The sequence below is a fragment of the Agelaius tricolor genome, unplaced genomic scaffold, assembly GCF_023055355.1.
Source record: "Agelaius tricolor isolate 1412-34295 unplaced genomic scaffold, bAgeTri1.0.p SCAF_7, whole genome shotgun sequence".
Lineage (NCBI taxonomy): Eukaryota > Metazoa > Chordata > Aves > Passeriformes > Icteridae > Agelaius > Agelaius tricolor.
The window spans coordinates 22,544,519-22,562,242 of record NW_027269267.1 but is presented as its reverse complement, the minus strand read 5'-3'; the positions used below and the strand labels follow the sequence as shown (position 1 = coordinate 22,562,242).

Here is a 17,724-nt window from a genome sequence, read left to right as displayed (position 1 = left end):
GTGATGAAAAAAAAAAATTGCCAGTGTTGTGAATAGTTTGAAAGACCAAATCAGTTGGTAACCAGATCAAGAAATTCCGTGGATATTGCTGTTTGCCACCACAAAAAGCCAAAATCATCAAAGATAACATTGTACTCCCTGTTGTGGTACCTCAGCTTCTAATGAATTTAGCCATCTGATTATGCAGCATCATTCCTCAAAGTACAACCTTCTGAATGTGGCATTTCTGGGAACAGCACCAAAATATGACAGCAATCACTGTGTGTGTTGTTAATGCCTGTGGCTAGATTTTGTATTTTGGAATACCTTGAGGCATTGGGTAATGAGGATATCAGGCAATTCTTGTGATGATTTACAAAGTCATAGTACATCTAAATGTACCATGGCAATTACTGTTTGATAAATGATGTAGTCTTAGGAAGAGAGGACATCCTTCCTTCCAAAGGATCCATTATGAAATAATAGAAGTTATAAAGGGATACAAAGTCACCTAGTACTTACAAACAGCATACAAAAAAGCACTTGCTCCATTTTGATGAATATAGTAGAACATAAAGTAAATTAAGGGGTTTTGTTATAAAAGATCACTATATAGTTTAAAAATGAAGGTATTTACTGATACACTATGTCTTTACCTAAAGCAAGGTAAAGACAAACAAAAATACCCTTAGAATTCTCTATACTCTTCCTTTTTGAGAAAAAGAAGGTATCCAGGCAAAAGCCTAAGTTATGCCTACATGATCCTAATTTTTATATCCCTGATGTTAAGTTTAAGTGATCCAATACAAATTTTTCATTCATGAGTGCTGTTAAATCATGTTTTGCCTTGAGTAAATTAGTATCTCAATCTCAGCAATGTCAAGGGTCTGCAATTCACAGCCCTGCAAGCTATCATCTAAGCCACTGAAGCAGTGTTTTCCCAAGCCCTCAATAACATCATTTTTCTTTTTCCCTTGATGTTCTCACACTTTAGGTCTTGTGTTGTTATTATGACAGCCCTGCAACTGCAAATCCCAATAGTGTTGTATGGTAGGTACTTGTGGGAAAAACCATCACTACAGTCAGAATGGTCCCTCTTTTGTCCACCCTCCAGCTTCAGCTTTCCTTACCTTTTGTTTTGTAGACTTTTACTTTACAGTACAGAAGCCCCATATGCAGTGCATAGACACGCAACACTTGAACCTAAAATTACCATACTTCAATCAAAATGAACACCCTTTGTGTAACAATACATATGAAAAATTCTTTACTATGTTTCTGGGCTGAAATCCTAAATGGGGTTGTTGGGACTGAAGTGCAGGATGCAGAACTTCATCTTACTGCACCTCATGCAGTTGGCCTTGCCCCATTGATTCCTGCTGTCCAGATGCCTCTGCAGATCAGAACTCCCACACAACCTGCTGTCCTCTGCAAACTCCTGAGAATGCACTTGGCCATTGATAAAGATATGAAATAGGACTGGTCCAACACTGAGCCCTTGGGAACACCATGTGTGGCCAGCTGACAGCTCAGTGTAACTCCACCCACCACCACTCTCTGGACCCAGCCATCCAGCCATTTTTCAATCCAGCCAAGAGTGCACCTGGCCAAGACATGGGCTGCCAGTTTCTCTAGGAGAATGCTGGGGGAGACGGTGTCAAAGGCTTTACTGAAATCCAGGCAGACAACAGCATTTCCCTCATCCACTAGGCAGGTAACTTGGTCATCAAAGGAGACCACATTGGTCAGGACCTACATTTCCTAAACCTATGCTGGCTGTGCCTGATCCCCTGGTTGTTCTGTACATGCCACGTCATGGCATTCCATGAACTTACTCCTTTCAAAATCACGATGCATAAGCAAGAGTGATTCCTAGCATGACTTCAGTTAGATGCAGGTCAGAGAACCCAGAAGCCTTTCCCAGTCTGAATGCTGGAGATATATTCTGATTCTGTATTTGGGCTAGATGCAAATCTTTACCTTCTCCTCTCCTTCCCTAAAGTGGCAATTTTATGCATTTCTGAAGTAAGATTGAGCTGTGTTGCAGGTTATCAGTCTAGATATCTGAAATCCATTTTGCCTTATGCAGTACATTACCCAAATAAAATCTAAACAAAGAAAGAAAAAAGAAACAAAAATAAATCATAAATTCATTCCTTTGTTTCTTTTCTCCCTTCCCCAAACTATTCTTGAGATATATGAAAGACTAGACATCATGTAACAATCTAGCAAAGTCTATATTCTTCATCCAATTTTTTTTTTTGGTGGAATATTTTCTGTGGTTTTGCAAATAAAGGCAATATATTGTTCTAGAAAGTTGAATTCCTCAGGCATATTTTTATTAATCTTCTCTAGAAAACTATTTCTAGTCTGAGATATCTTCTTATATAAAATTCAGTGCTTATTTCTTCACAGAAAGTATGTACTATAAATAATCAATCCTAATACATGTCAGAGCAAAAAAAGAAATTGGTGTAAAGTAATAAAAAATGTTGTGATTAAATATTTTGCATCCATTTTCTCTCATCTGTACCTGCAACTTCTGCCTGTCTAAACATAAAATCTGAGTACATACTAAAAATTAGCGTGGATTAAGAACTAAAATTCTGATAAAACATACTCTTCCTGTTTAACAAGAATCATCTAAAGGGGACAAATAAATTTTAAAGATAAATTTATCTCTAAAAATCACTTAAGTTCTATTTAGTAAAATGTGCATCATGTTCATTTCCACCACCTCCTGTCATTCACCTCTATCCTCATCTTAACTTTTCAGAGTCACAATGTCAAGAAGGTTAATGCAGTTACATGAATTTGTGATGGACCATTTCACTCAGATTCGCTAAGGCAAACACATATAGCTGGCTGGTAAACAATTTACTCCACAAAGAACAAGTTCTTCTTAGCTGAAAAGAGACCTCTGCCAAATCAATACATTAAATGATGGGATATTAGCTGCAAAAGGAGGGGGAAATCCTGGAACCTGACTATCCTTTTTTAAGCACTAAATACTTCTAGACACTCAGATATTAGGCACAGTGTCATTGAAGGCAGCAGTATAAACCAATGCAAAAACAGTGTTAATGAGATCTTAGTCGTGCTTGTAATCTTTTAACTATACAGTTCACAGCAAGCAAAGAAAAATTGCTCTCAAAATTGCTGTTGTATGCAATATGTCCATTTATATAAATAGGGGAAGGTTGCTTGTTAGGAACATGAAAGGCACTCCTCAACCTCTGAGGAAAAATTGCTTTCTTCTGTCTGCTTTATTTCTTGGCAAATTTTGAGCTAAGAAAAGTATATAAATTTTGTTTTAAAATGTGAACAGAAAAAGTATATAAATTTTGTTTTAAAATGTGAACAGAACTTTAAAATTCCAAAGTTATATGGAATATATAACTTAAATGTAAAATAATGGTTAAGCAGCACCTGCATGGTCTTTATCAACTATTACATTAATATCTTTAAGTGATGTACATGAGTAGGATGAAGGCACATTTTACTCTAATTTTCTTTCCCTCACCCCCATGTACCAGTGACAGAACCATTAAAACCCACAGTTATAAGTCTGCCTTTATATAATCCCAGGTAAATTTCTTTACATTCTTCATGCACTTTGCTGCAAAATGAAATGAGAACAAAAAAAACCCCAAGAAAAAACCACCAACAAAAAAAACCCATACAAACAAACAAATCCACCCCAACCTCCCACAAAAACCTCAACAAAACAATCCAACACTCCAAAAATCCAAGTATTTGAAATGAAGAAAAAAAGATTACTTTTCATGATTCTTGGGACAAACAGCTTAAAAAAAAAAAACCAAACAAGCAAACATTCCTAACTAAAAATATATTCAGTGATGATACCAATACTTACTTTCTATAAATACTTTATTAGGACAAAAAATTTTAAAATATTATTCAGAAGAAAATAGAGTCAATTTCAAAGCGTACGATCTGGATTTCTACAGAGGGATGATGATATCAAAACTTGTACTTTTACCTTTACCAGTAAGGTCAAGGTACATTGTGCCCCCTCAAACTAAATCAAACACTTATGTTCAGAAGCATCAGCTCCTGTTGTAAATCCAACTTGATTTATATCCTGCTGGTTTAAGTTCTCCAGAACACAGTATGTGAACTGCCACTCCTTCTACTACTATACTCTCTATGCTCTTATGTGTCTGCTATCCCTGTGTGCCATCATGTTCTTTTTCTGTGGAAGTCAATCATGTTAACCTTCCTTTGAAACTGGTCATCTGTCTGCAACTCAGTGCCTGTTTACAGACTGACTAGGATGGGCCTCTTGAGGCAGTAATAAGCAAGAGAAGGAAAACACCCCAACATGCTGGGGATGATGAGTAAGAGAGGGAGGGGTTAGGTCACTTAGGAAGCATCCTCATCTTTCACAGAGAAAGTAAGAACTGGAATATGCAATCTCCTCATCTTAGACATGAATAGGCTTATTACTTAGCTTTCAGGCCTTAAGAGCTAGAAGTGGTGTTACAAGTGCTATCACTGCTGTTAAGAAACCCATTAATTGTCTCCTGAAATGGAACTGCCATTTCTCCATCATCTTTATTGATGTCTCAGGCTCCAAACAGTATCTTCTCCTATTTACACATTTTGTTTTCTCTTGAATAAACCAGCTCTAACTGGTTTTGGGAAGCGGTGAAGTATTAAACCTCACCAAATGACCATTTTCCTGGGGCAAACAGAAAATGAAATCTACCACAGAAGGATGCTTCTGTAAGTGTTATTATCCAGTGATCATTTACTTATATACAAAATGCAAGACTTACTTAGCTTTCCAATCTTATGTACTTAATAGCTAAGAGAATTCAACACACTGGCACTGTAACAACTGCTCCCATTTCCTGTCCTCTCTACAGCATTGCTAGTGTGGCTTCTACATAGCTGATGTAATTTTCATTGCCAGAACAAGAAATCCTTCACAAAAAGACACTCAAACTCAGCATAAGAGAACTGCTAATGCAAAACACCCAAGAGTTAATGGAGTTTCCACTGTATTGGTCATCATATTGACCAGTATTACACCTTTATTATGTCATGAGTGGAAAACATTTCATAGGCTCTGGGAAAGCAAATTAAAAAGTTATAGAAAAAGAAAAACAAACAACAACAACAAAAACTTGCAGAAAAAGAAGAAAGAGAAAATAAAATATTCTAACTACATGCTCTAATTTCAGTTTTCTCAAGCTACAACTTTTATAGACAAGACAGATTTGGACAAGAGGAAAATTCAGTAGAACATCTTATTTCCAAAGCCAACAGGAAAAAAAAATACAGATTGAAAGTTACAAGGATAAATATTCATTTGCTACTCTACAGATTAAGAGACCGTCAGCCAACTCTTCTAGAGAGGAACCCTTGCTCTGTTTCAATGCCTCTCTATGACCATAACAACTTGGTGTAAGAGTAATGGCACATGCTAACTACACCATTAATCACCTGCATTTCAGTAACATCACACCCCTGTACCAGATCAGGGCAGATAAATCAATGCAGCATGCCTTTCAGAGTGCAATAGTATAAAAAGCTTACTGGCTCTTCTAGTTTACTTTTTTATTATTATTATTTATTTTTTTTAACATAAGTGCCAGGTGGCCTGCATTCTATATTCCTAATGTGCTGTATTTGAAACATCTCTATGTAAAGATGACATCAAACCAATAGAAACAAGAAGCATTTGTCTTCAAAAACTGTAACTCATACTACAAGATCTTGACAAAAAGAAAGACATAATAAATGTAGGATTAAACAAAGCAATGTATTTTCTTAATAAGTGTTAGACTCTTTAGATTTAAGCAGCAAGTCCACTTGCACTGTAACTTGCATACCTGAACTAAATCAAATATTATCACAATGAGCATGAAATTAACACGCTAGCTCTCTCATCCAGCTCCATAACTAATTTCCAGTTATGCCAACTGCTATTATTTAATCTGTAAAAACCACTGGATCTACATCATCTGCCCCCAAATTCACCACCTGCACATTTGAAAACTACACACACTGAACATTTCTAATTCAGGAAGCAGACCTACTGCTGGCTGTGTTAATACAAATTCACAGCCTCAGGCACCACAGCTCATCTGTCCAGCTGTGTATAATTTGCAGGAAGTTCTACTTCCCCTCATGCCATTGTGTACTGAGAACTTATCTTTGCTTTCATGTAGATCATATAAAATGCAGGAGGCAAACATAATAATAATTACATTATTGGTAGAGATATATTTGGATTGGGAAACTTTAGAAAACCAATCAGTGACCACGTGTCTGACTGAGAAGAAACACTGATTGATGAATGCTTCCCTGAAGTGCTGCATCGGACCTTCCCCACTAAATTTTGGGTGAGGGGTACATTTCATACAGCACCAACTCACTAGCTACTTCCTCTAGTTGTTGCTATAATTTTCCATTATTTGCCTAAGACATCCCATGAAATCCAGATACATTACCACCAATTAAAAAATGTCAGAGAGTTTTTGCAACGGCAGATGTACCAAAGATTTACATGGGCTTCACCTCTTCTTGCATATCCAGGAGAGGATTTTTGCCCCCTTTTTTTTGTCATAAATCACCTATAAAATAATACTGAAATCTATGATCCAAAAACATTGCAACTGAGCATCCAGGAGAATTATTTACCAGTGTTAAAATGCTAGTTTGGAAAGTTGGCAAGAACTCTAGCACCACAACTAATGAGATAACTGAATCAAAAGGTGAACAGACTGGATGTGAATACTCCATCTAACACATGCCCAGTTCCTTTGACAAGCAAATCCAAGAAACTTCAGAAAGAAATCACAGATGGAACCAAGTCTGTATAACCATTTGTCTTTATAAACATAGTCACCAATAAAACATGAGTTGAGAAAACATGGTCCTGTATCATCTAGCATACTCTTTTAGTGTGCATAATGATCCATGCTTATAACAAGCTCTTTGAGGAAGGGATGGAGATGAATTATTTTTCATAGCCTATGCTTTCTTTTTTATTTTTCAAACTAAGGTTTGAAGGCAACTTCATTAGCAGAAGTTAATGGGAAGTTGGGAGAAAAATTTTAAGCATTATATATGATATTGCCAGCTCTATGGAAATACTCCATACTATTTTATTCAATTACTACTTTCTCTCAGAATCTGACCAAAAGCCTCTTGAACTTAACAGGTAACTTTACACTGAATCCAACAGACCTCATTGCATGACACTAATCTGTCAATGGTCCATTTATTTTGGTACTGTTGCACAGGTCTTTTAATGTTAATGGTTTATGCTAGGTCCAGTAAGAAAATGAGTAAAAATGTACTGTACATTAGAGCATATGTCTTATATCTTATATGGTGTTCTACATAAAGAATATATTAATTTTGTTTATTTGAAAAGATATGTCTGGAAGACACTCACAATAGATCAGAAAAGGTAGAATCATATCTCAAAGAATAAACATATTTGTTATACAATTTCAAGGTAATTTGTTCTGTAAATGACCAAGTACTCAAAAGAGGTATTTCATGGATAAGTGGTATATAAGTGATAAATTATATATATGTTGAAGTAAAGTAAGTAAAGAAATAAAGAGAAAGGCTGGGGAAAAGAAAAGATTGTTTATTTTCAGAGAAAGAATTCTTAGTTGTATAATTAAACTACTGATAATTGTTGAGTAAACCCCTGTTCTTTTTAATTGCAGAATTCTTTGTAGTGTCTGCAAAAAACTTTATTTAAGAGGAGAAAAACTGGCATGTCTACTTCCAAGCATAAGATTCATGCAAAACTTAAGTCTAAAACCACAAAAATCAGTACAAAACAAAGATATATGAATAAACAATAGAAATCTGTTTTGCTTCAAAATACTTTTATTTCAAAAGAGGCTATCAGCTTTTTTCTGGTTTTATTACATTTGGATGGTTACGAAGTAAGGCTTTTCTATATCAGAAGTCAAAATGTGATGCATAATGTAGTAATTGTTTCTTGGAATAAAACAAATAGATATTTGGAGGTGATTTCTGCAAAATCTGTTTTGGAGCAAAAATACGTACCAAGCGGGAGATTTATTGAAGTCTGCTCACTTACTTTCTACCAGAGTTTAAAACTGTAAAAGAAACCCAGTTACAGAAAATATAACTAATTTATTTGAGCCCTCTCCATGCTATTTCTCTAAACAGATTTTTGAAAGACTTGTTGGCATTAAACTGCATATCTTCTCCCTAAGGGTCCAAAGTGATGTTAACACTTCAAAAAGCTTGATTATTAACCCAGCTATGTCTGACAACAATATCACAAGATCACCACATGATGGCACTGACTAAGATCACCGGTCAGTCCTGGAAAGACCATTAACCTGACAGCAACACTACTACAGAGCTTGAAAATCTCTTCCTTCCAGGTCTGTACTGGGACTGCAGCCCACACAAACACTACAGTAACAGCAATTTTCAAAATAATCAAGCTATTAGACCACTTCAATTAAGACTTTGGGTCAGAAATCCTATTCATGATTGTTCTCTTTCATTCCTGGCTGTCCTAGACCTCTCCTAATTGGCAATGACTACCTCCAGCTGGATGACAAAGGAAAAGTCTTCCCCCTGAACTGTCTGAACAGAGAAGCAGTGGTCTATCTCGTTTTTTCCACTGCATTCAACAGATGTAAATCTGAAAAATACTGGTAGATGGAAGTTTGCTACTATCAAATCATGCCAGTACTATTTCACGTCATCTTTTATGGTGAAACAATGAAGGGGCTTAGTCTTAATGATCTTGGTAACTAAATCTCAAAAGTGTTTTTAATTAATTTCAAAATAAATTCATACACAAGTAAATACAAATTTCTATTTATATTCATACTATATATGAAATTGTAACAGTAACTGCAGAGTCAGTAAGAGTATCTCAGCCTCTCCATCAATTTGCAAATCTCAGTTAGCACATAAATAAGAGAAGATAGACAAGCATGGAAAACCCTAACCCTCCACTGAAGCTCACCAGTGGTACACACTTACTGAAATACATCCTACGACAATGAGTGGTGTGTGGGCTCAGTGCAGAAGACAGCTGAAAGAATCATACATTGTGACATCAGTGACTACAATTTATTTTTAGATTATTACAGTACAAATCTGAGCATTCCTAGCTAGGGATTGCTCCAGCATGTGGTAATGCATTCGGTTTGAATTAGCTGTGACACTGGTAAAGCCCCACTGCAGATCTCACAGGATAAGCCAGTGTTCTACAGGGGCTGCTTCTATTCAGACTCTTGTGTCAGCTATGCATGCAAGCCATGAAGTAACCCTGTTTCATATACAGCTTATTTTTAATGTCAAAATTCATCCCCATTTGTTTACATGGGGGGATGAGCTTAAAGAGGGATGAGCTGCTGGAAATGTTTCCAGAATAACTTCCTACTTTTTAAATTCAACCACTGCCAACACTCTATAAATTGTATCTTTCAGTTTTCTATTCTCTACCCTTATATCCAAGTTGAGAAAAGTTTATTACCATTGTGTCCTATCTCATTGCTAAAATTTTCCAAGAATATTGCCAATAAAACTTGTTACTTGCTCTTCCTCCACTAGACAGCAAAATGTTTTTTCTCGTTGGTGTTTGGGGGTTTTTTATTGGTGCTGTTTTATTTTTCCTTCAAATCCAATCTGGAGACTACTAAAACAAATACAATGAGAAGTGGAGAATTATTAAAAGGTGACATAGTTGAGTACATAACCCTGTCAGATGTGAGGATCTAAATGGCTCACAGCATAAATGCTTTACAAACATTTCTTGAGAGTACCTGAGTTGAACTGTGAGGATAGCTGCAGCTGGACATGAGATATTTGCATTGATTTGTGCAGCTTTTGTTTATGTTTTATTAGATTTTTATTATTGTAAAGACTCCCAGCCTTGTAATTCTGTGTAGAAAACTAACCAATTTACTCATGCAGAAGAGATCTTGAATCCTGATGACAAGTCTTCAAGCGACAGAATGACTAAATTATATGCTGGTTATAGCATGGTGCTTATTCCTGTCCTACCCAGGTGGAGCTGTTCTTTACACTATGTGATTCAGCCATCAAATAGCAGTGTGCGTGCTTGAAAGGCCAAGAGGAGGCTGTATTGAGAACCTGTCAAAAACAAACGTGCAAACCTCTATGTAGCAATCAGTAAGTGTTGCTTGAATCAATCTTTTGTTAAAAAAAAAGGCCAACAGATTCTTGTCTCTATATAATATTTTTAATACAAAGCTTCAGTTAAATAGGTTTTCTTTCTGCCTCTTTCCTTCATCTCTGCATGACAGGTCTCCAGCTGAAGGATGCTATTAGGATTGACATTTTTATCAAATGTAAACATTTTCAGGTGAATGATCTGCCCAAGAACATGGGATTAGCTAAAGATAAAGTATTTGGAAGACTACAAAATATATAGGCTAGTATGGCATCTCCAGTAAACCTCCCAGTTTTATCACTTGTCCTAATTTAATCCAGTTGGCCTGCTCCGTTCCTGCTATGAGGCTGGCTTTTGTTCGCTCGCATTGTGATGACTTTAAAAGAAATGACACTGATCACTGTGCTTTGCTGATCAAGAAAAAAAACATTGTGAATTTTTGAATTTACAGTCTACATTTTCGTGATACAGTGCTGCATTTTAAAATAATAGGGGGTGAGTAATCACTCCCTACAGAAACACAGAAGAAGGAGAATGTATTTTCTTATCTATATGAATGTATTCCAGTAGAGATCAAAACTAAGGGCCATTACATCCAATGAAAAATTAAAAAAAAAATTTAAATTAGCTCTGAATTAGCTTGTTCCTCTTGAGATGCAAGCTAATTCAGAGCTAATTTGGTTTTGGTTTTTTTTAATTTTTCATTGAATATAAGACCAAGATGTTTTGGATGTCAAACTGAATTTCAGTTTTAGTATTTGGTACAGCTTAATAGGTTGCACTTGCACACGACCCACCAAAAAAAAATTGGATCTATACAATACACTGGCATATGAATAGAGTAGAGAGAGAAGGGGTAATAATAGCTGTATTTACATACAAAAGCCTAATAATTTCACTATTATAAATATCATGTCAAAATTAAATTTCTTTTTCTATTATTCTGAGAAAATTACATGCCACCATAGACATTGCTGTTTTGAGTAACCAGAAACTGCGTGACATGTTTTAATGGTTCTCAAACCTTAATGATTCATTGGAATATGATTCATAAGACAATGCATGCAACCCTCTACTCAGCAATATAAGCAAAAAATACTTGGAATTTCCTGCCTTAATGCACATCTATATAAAGGCTACCTATACAGAAGCCTACACAGATATTAATAGATAGGACATAAAGTAAGTAAAATGAAAATAAAATGCAGAGTTCATTTGACATATGAAATGAGTTCACTTTTACAATGCAAAGCAGTGCTCTTAACTAGGAATTAAAACTAGTGGAAATACTTGCTCCTTAAGGTGACAAATAGTTTATTTCTTTAGTGCTAACTGAGGATTTATATATCTAATAAAAATTTTTGTTCCACACGATATGGGAAAAAAATATTACCCTTTAATACATGAGATCTGCATTAGCAGATGTATTTATGTTTTAGGAAGAGAAGAACAGCAGGGATTCCCATTTTGGTGTAACTGTAAATTCCTCCAATTAAGCTTTGAATTCTAATCTCCTAAACACATGCACGTATGTTCTTAACGTTATTAATTTAAAACCAAACTGGAATTTTATTGGTGCTTGCTTTCAAAACTAATCAAACATCAGGTTAAAGGGATGTTTTCGAGGGTGGCGTGGGGGGTATATTTTGGGTTTTGGTGGCGGCGTTGGTTTCTCCCCAAACATCCGAACTCGGCCGTGCGTTTCGGCCATCCCTACGACAGGCAGCAGCATCCCGGAGGCTGCGGACGGACAGCCGGGCACGGGCACCCCGACCCGCAGCTCCGGTGCCGCCGGGCCCTCCTGGCTCCCGGCCGGGCCCGGCCGGTGCCTCACGGGGGTTCCGGGCCCCGCCCCGGCCCCGCGAGCGCCCCCGGGCCCGGGCCCGGCGCGGGGCGCGCGCGGGACGGCCCCGCGGCGGGGCGCGCGGCGCTGCGGCGCGGGGAGCGGCGGGCGCACGGCTGGAAGGGCCCGCACCGCCACCTGGCGGCCGCGCTCCGCCTCTGCCGCCGCGGCCCCCGCAAACTTCTCTCCCCCCACGCCGCGCGCCCAAACCGGCCAAGTTTCCCGGCCGCGACGCCATCTATTCTTAGCCCCGCTCCAGGCACGACGGCGGGACACCCGCCCCGACCCGCTCCCGCTGCCCGCGTCCCGCACCCTTCCGCAGCGGCTGCGCGGGACGCGCCCTGCCCGCCCCGACCCTGCGCGCCCGCGAGATGCGTGCGGGGGCGGGCGGGCGGAACGGCGGCTGCTCGGGCCCCGTCCGTCAGGGCGGCTGCGGCGGGGCCGCCCCCGCTCCCCGGGGCGGTGCGGGGCTGCCGGCGGCCTCTCCCGCGGGGAAGGGGCAAAGCGCGGCGGCCGTGGTGGCGCCTCACGCCGCCAGCCCCCGCCTCGCCCGCCCCCGCCCCAGCTTTGCAGAGAAGCCGATTTACTGCCGAGCTGGGGAGGAGTGTGTCGGGGGGTGGGGGTGAGTGGTGGTGGTGCTTGTCTCTTTTTTTCTCCTTTTCTTTCCCCCCCCGCCCCCCCTTCCGCCACCGGTCCGCGCACGCTGGCTCTCCCCAGTGCCAGTCCCCGCTCCATCACGTGCGGAAGCCCATGCCCATCACAAAAGCGGGCATTTTACCCGTGCCCGGAAAGGAAATAAAGAAAGAAAAAGAAGAAAGGAGAAGGAGAAAAGAAAGGGGGAAAAAATGGAGGGAAGGGGGGAAGAAAAGAAACCCACCACGGAATAGCTTAAGCGAAAGCGGGTGAACCGCTTAATCCCAGAAGATCCAAGATTTCCTCTGAGCAGCCGCCTCCCTTGTCCCCCCGCTCGTCCCCATCCCTGTCCCTTTTTGCTTTTTCGTGGCTGTGGTGGTGGCAAGGAAAGTGGTTAACCAAAACCCTACGTGTTGGTTTGTGTTTTCCTGAAAACCACAGGCTCACACAGAGCATGAGGTACCGCTCCTGCCCCTCTTCGCGCTTGCAAGAAACTGTGGCTTCGCTCTCTTTCTCTGCCTGTACTGCAGATATTTTTCCCTCCTCTCCTCCACACTCTTCTGTTTATTTCCCTGTAAAGCAAAGCTACTTTGTAAACATCTCACACAGAACCTCAGAGCCTTTCCATATAGCTGATTGCAGCAAAATGCCTCCAAACAAATTATGGTGCAAGGGAGATATAAGGGACGAGACCGAAGTGGGTAAAAAAGAAAGAAATTTGCATAAATATGCATATGTGACAAGAAGATCGGGTATGATGGTGGAAATGTCAAAAAGAAAGTATCGCTTTATCATGATGGGAAAAGTAAAAGCACAGACGACTGCAGCAAACTGCTCGCCCTTTGCCAGAGTACCAACTGCAACACCTCTCCCTCTCTTCCCCCACCCTCGCCGAGGAAAAAAAAAAGGGGGGGGGGAACAGAAAAAAACACAGGAAAAAAAAATGAACACTCAAACTGCAAATCCGGTACTCCTACCTTAACACGGGGATAGCTGAAGAAGCATAGGGGTCTTTTTTACACAGCCAGAATCTTTCAGGAAATCCTCTCGGGCTATCATGCAGCCAGGATTATTCACATACGGTTCCTGCTCCCCTTTTTGGAATCCAAAGCGATTGGCTTCTCCAAAGGAATGCAACGACCACGAAAGGGGGGAAAAATTAAAAATAACAAGAAGAGAGACAACAACACTGGATTTGAAGGAAACTCGTGTTCTCGGTTGTAAGCGACCTACATTCAGGCAGAAAATTCATTGCAATCAGTGCGAGAGGGAGAGTTGAGTCTGCAAGTAGGAGCTGTGATTGCCTATGCAGAAAGACCGAGCCGCGGAGAGACTGATCTGCAAGGCAAGGCGAGCTGGGAGAGAGAGGGAGATGGGGGGGGGGGGGGGGGGGGGGGGGGAGAGAGGAGGGGGGGAGAGGTCCAGGCTGTACCAGGCGCTCTCCTCCCGCTATTGGACCAAACTGAATGAAATTCACAAAGCCGCCAGCCAATGGCTCCCCGCAGCCAGCCCAGCGCTACAGAAACCGCATCTCCATCCACAGCCCCCCGCGGAGGAGCGGCGCATCCCCGCGCGGAGCGGCGCCGGCGGAGCCGCACCGGGCACCGCGGGGCTGGACAGGTGGGCACTGCGCACACGGAGCGGGGAAGGTGTCCCCATCTGTGTGTGTGTGTGTGTTCGGGAGGATCACACAATTCACACTGCCGATCTCTCTGCTCCGTGGTCGTGTACAGCAAGTGCAGTCTTCGTTAACCCTTTACAGTGGCAGGTTCTACAGTACCAGCCTGTTGTTACCATACTCACCCATCTGCATTTTCATGGAGCTGACAGTATATTTGTACACCAAGCAATGAAGCATTTCGTTACTATTCCCCATCCCCCCAGAAAAAAAAAAAAAAAAAACAAAAAAACAGCAAAGCAGTCATTTTCCCTGTGCCCAATTATTTTAAACAGATTTCCTTTTTTTTTTTCATAAGGAGACCAGTTATTTGAGGTTCATATTTTAGTTAGCTAGCCACTAAGCTAAGTGATGGTCAAGTGAGGGCCATGTGGTTGTTGCCACATGCTACAGCACAGGCTCTCTGGTTCATTCTCTGCATAGTTTCCCAGGATGGTGGAGGGTGGTGTAGCAAATATGTTCTTAGGCCTCCACAGGTACACCTTGTTTCACTCTACAGCATGTTCACTTAATCAGTTTAATAACAGCACTTACACCATCCAGAGTGCAGGAACCCACATCAAGAACAGGTGAGCATTGCCTGACTTCACTGAGGACAGAGCAGAGAACAAATAAGGGGGTCTTGAATATCTTGCCATCATTTGAAACAAAAATCACATCCATACCTTTATGAGATTTCCACGAGTTGTATTAGATTTCATAAGCAGAGTTTTTCAGATTTTCAATTCTGAAGAAAAAAAAAATCTGCAGCTCTTCTTTTCTAGAATCTTTTTTTCTGCCCCCATGTCAGATCCTCAGTAGAGAACAGATAGTGCATTGAATTCTCAAATCTAAATTGTCTGTGATATTTGGCTTATCAATCACTTCTATACTCTGCTATTTCAAGTGGTAAAGAAATATATGCCATCTGATCTAGCAGACAACTAGTAAGCCTGTTGTGTGTCTGTTCTTATATTTTGCTATATGGTATGAAGGATACTTTCTTAAGTGTCCTTAGGAATGTATGTTTTGGTTTTAAATGTTGTAAATCTAAATACAGGTGTAATTCAATTCTTAAAATGTTTTAAGAATTGCAATAGCCACTGTTAACTTATTTGTCAGTGAAGTAATTATATTTATATTACTTAATTATATGTTTTGACTTACTTATATTAAGTCACTCTAGCAGCAGGTGTTCATGCAAGTGAATTTTACTGCTTTTGTTATTTTAATAATGCACCCACAATGTGCAACCAATCATATTGCTTGAATGAATGAATATTTTGACACATTTAGAAAAGATTTCATCTTGCACTGCCATCTGTCCCAAATTTTGCAGGACAGTCTTTATTTTGATGAATATGTCATGCATTTTATAAGATTAATTTGGATGATATTAAAGTGTGTGCTAGTTAATCTAAATAATGATCTTCTACCTATGTTGTACTATGAGGAGGCAATTTGTTACAGGTTACCAAAGAATCATCTCTAATGTTTGCAATTAATATTTGCTACTATGACTTAAATATTCTAAAGCACAGCAATAAAACTAAACTTTCCATAGACTGTACACAAATTTGTGATCAAAGTATGTAAGTAAAAGGTATTTGGTCAGAACAGCAGAATGTACTTTTCTCCTCTTACAACTTTCAAAAAGCTAAATGTACAATTGGAATCTGTGGCTTATCTGCAGCAATCCACTGCATATTTATAACTGCAAGCAGGAGTCCAGGAGCACTCATTCAGAGAGAAGAATTCCACTTGCTATACAACACCATCACTTCTTACAAGGTCACATTGTATTCTAGTATTAACCCAGCTTTACTTGTTTTGCTGGTTTTGTTGAGGAAAGAGTTAACTTGTTCATAGTGCGGGGCTATGATTTAGTTTTGTGCTGGAAACAATGTTGATAACACGGGATGTTTTAGTTATTGCTGAGCAGCACTTGCACAGCATCAAGGTCTTCTCTGCTCCTTATCCCACCCCACCAGGGAGCAGGCTGGGGGTACACAAGGAGTTGAGAGAGGACAGAGCAATGTGCTGATCCCAACTCACCAAAGGGATTTCCCACTCTGTATGGCATAATGCTCAGCATATAAATTGGGGGGGAAGAAAAAGGAAGGGGAGGACATAAAGAGTGTTTCTCTTCCAAAGTCACCACTATGTGTGATGAAGCCTGGCTTTCCTGACTGAACACCTGCCTGCCCATAGGAAGTGGTGAGTGAATTCCCTGTTTTGCTTTGCTTGCATGTGCGGCTTTTCCTTTACCTATTAAACTGTCTTTACCTCAAGCCATGAGCTTCTCCCTTTCATCTTTATGATTCTCTCTCCGCATCCTGAGTGGGGAATGAGGGAATGGCTGTGTGGGGCTTAGCTGCCAAATAGAGAGGGCAGAAGAGGGGAGGGAAAGGGAGGTGTGGGGGGCATCTCAATTTTGTTTCTTTGGGTTTTTTTATTCATTCCAAACAATTCATATTAAAAATTAACTAAATGGAATTAAATACAGCTGGCAGCTGATCACTAGTGGTGTTCCCCAGGGCTCATAATTTTGGCCAGACCTATTAAATATATTTATCAATGGTTTGGATAATGGGGTCGTATTCATACTCAGTAAGTTTGCAGGTGACACCAAGTTAGATGGGAGTGTTGATCCGCTTGAGGGTAAGAAGGCTCTGCAGAGGCATCTAGGCAGGATGTATCAATGGGTCAAGATCAGCTGTTCAATAAGGCAAAGTGCTGGGTCCTACCCTTTGGTTACAACAGCTCCATGCACAGCTACTGCCTTGGGGAAGAGTGTATTGAGAATGGCTCAGAGTATAGCCAGCACTACTATGGAATTGATTATCCCCCTGTACTGAGAACTGATCAGTCCACACCTTGAATCCTGTGTTCAGTTTTGGGTTGCTCACTTCAAAGACGTCATCGAGGTGGTGGAGTGTGTCCACGGAAGGGCAATGAAGCTGGTAAAGGGTCTAGAAAACATGTCCTATGAGGAGTGACTGAGGGAGTTAGGGGTGTTTAGTCTGGAGAAGAGGAAGGTCAGGGGAGACCTTTATTGCTCTCTACCTGAAACAAGATTGCAGTGAGGGGAGAGTTGGTCTCTTCTGCTATATCTCCAGTGAAAGGAAAAGAAGAATGGTCTTAAGTTGTATTGGGAGAGGTTCAGATTAGATATTGGGAAAAAAAATCACTGAAAGAGTAGTTGGTCATTGGAAAAGTTGCCCAGGGAGGTGGTGGAGTCACCGACTTAGAAGTATTTAAGAGGTGTTGGGACGTGGCACTTGGGGACATGGTTTAGGGAGTATGGTGGTGGTGCTGGTTGATGGTGGGCCTTGATAGCCCTGAGATTGGCCCAGTTGGTTAGAGATGGGTGATAATAATGCCACGTTTGGGGTCTCAATCCCTGCATAGGCCATTCACCTAACAATAGGA

The 17,724-nt window shown here is 40.3% G+C and overlaps 2 protein-coding genes across 4 annotated transcripts in view; both read right to left on the bottom strand.

Annotated features, from left to right (window-relative positions):
- Positions 1-14,007, bottom strand: part of NLGN4X (neuroligin 4 X-linked) — a 160,580-nt gene extending 146,573 nt beyond the window's left edge. For all 3 annotated transcript variants that reach the window (XM_071430585.1, XM_071430584.1, XM_071430586.1), the window contains exon 1: positions 13,613-14,007. The gene's annotated coding sequence lies outside the window, so the exon portion shown is untranslated. The remainder of the gene's footprint in view (positions 1-13,612) is intronic.
- Positions 11,751-12,737, bottom strand: LOC139591898 (basic salivary proline-rich protein 2-like). The gene has a single exon (XM_071431125.1). It carries the CDS (start codon positions 12,735-12,737, stop codon positions 11,751-11,753), a length of 987 nt encoding a protein of 328 aa, XP_071287226.1.
- Positions 14,008-17,724: the final 3,717 nt, after the last annotated feature.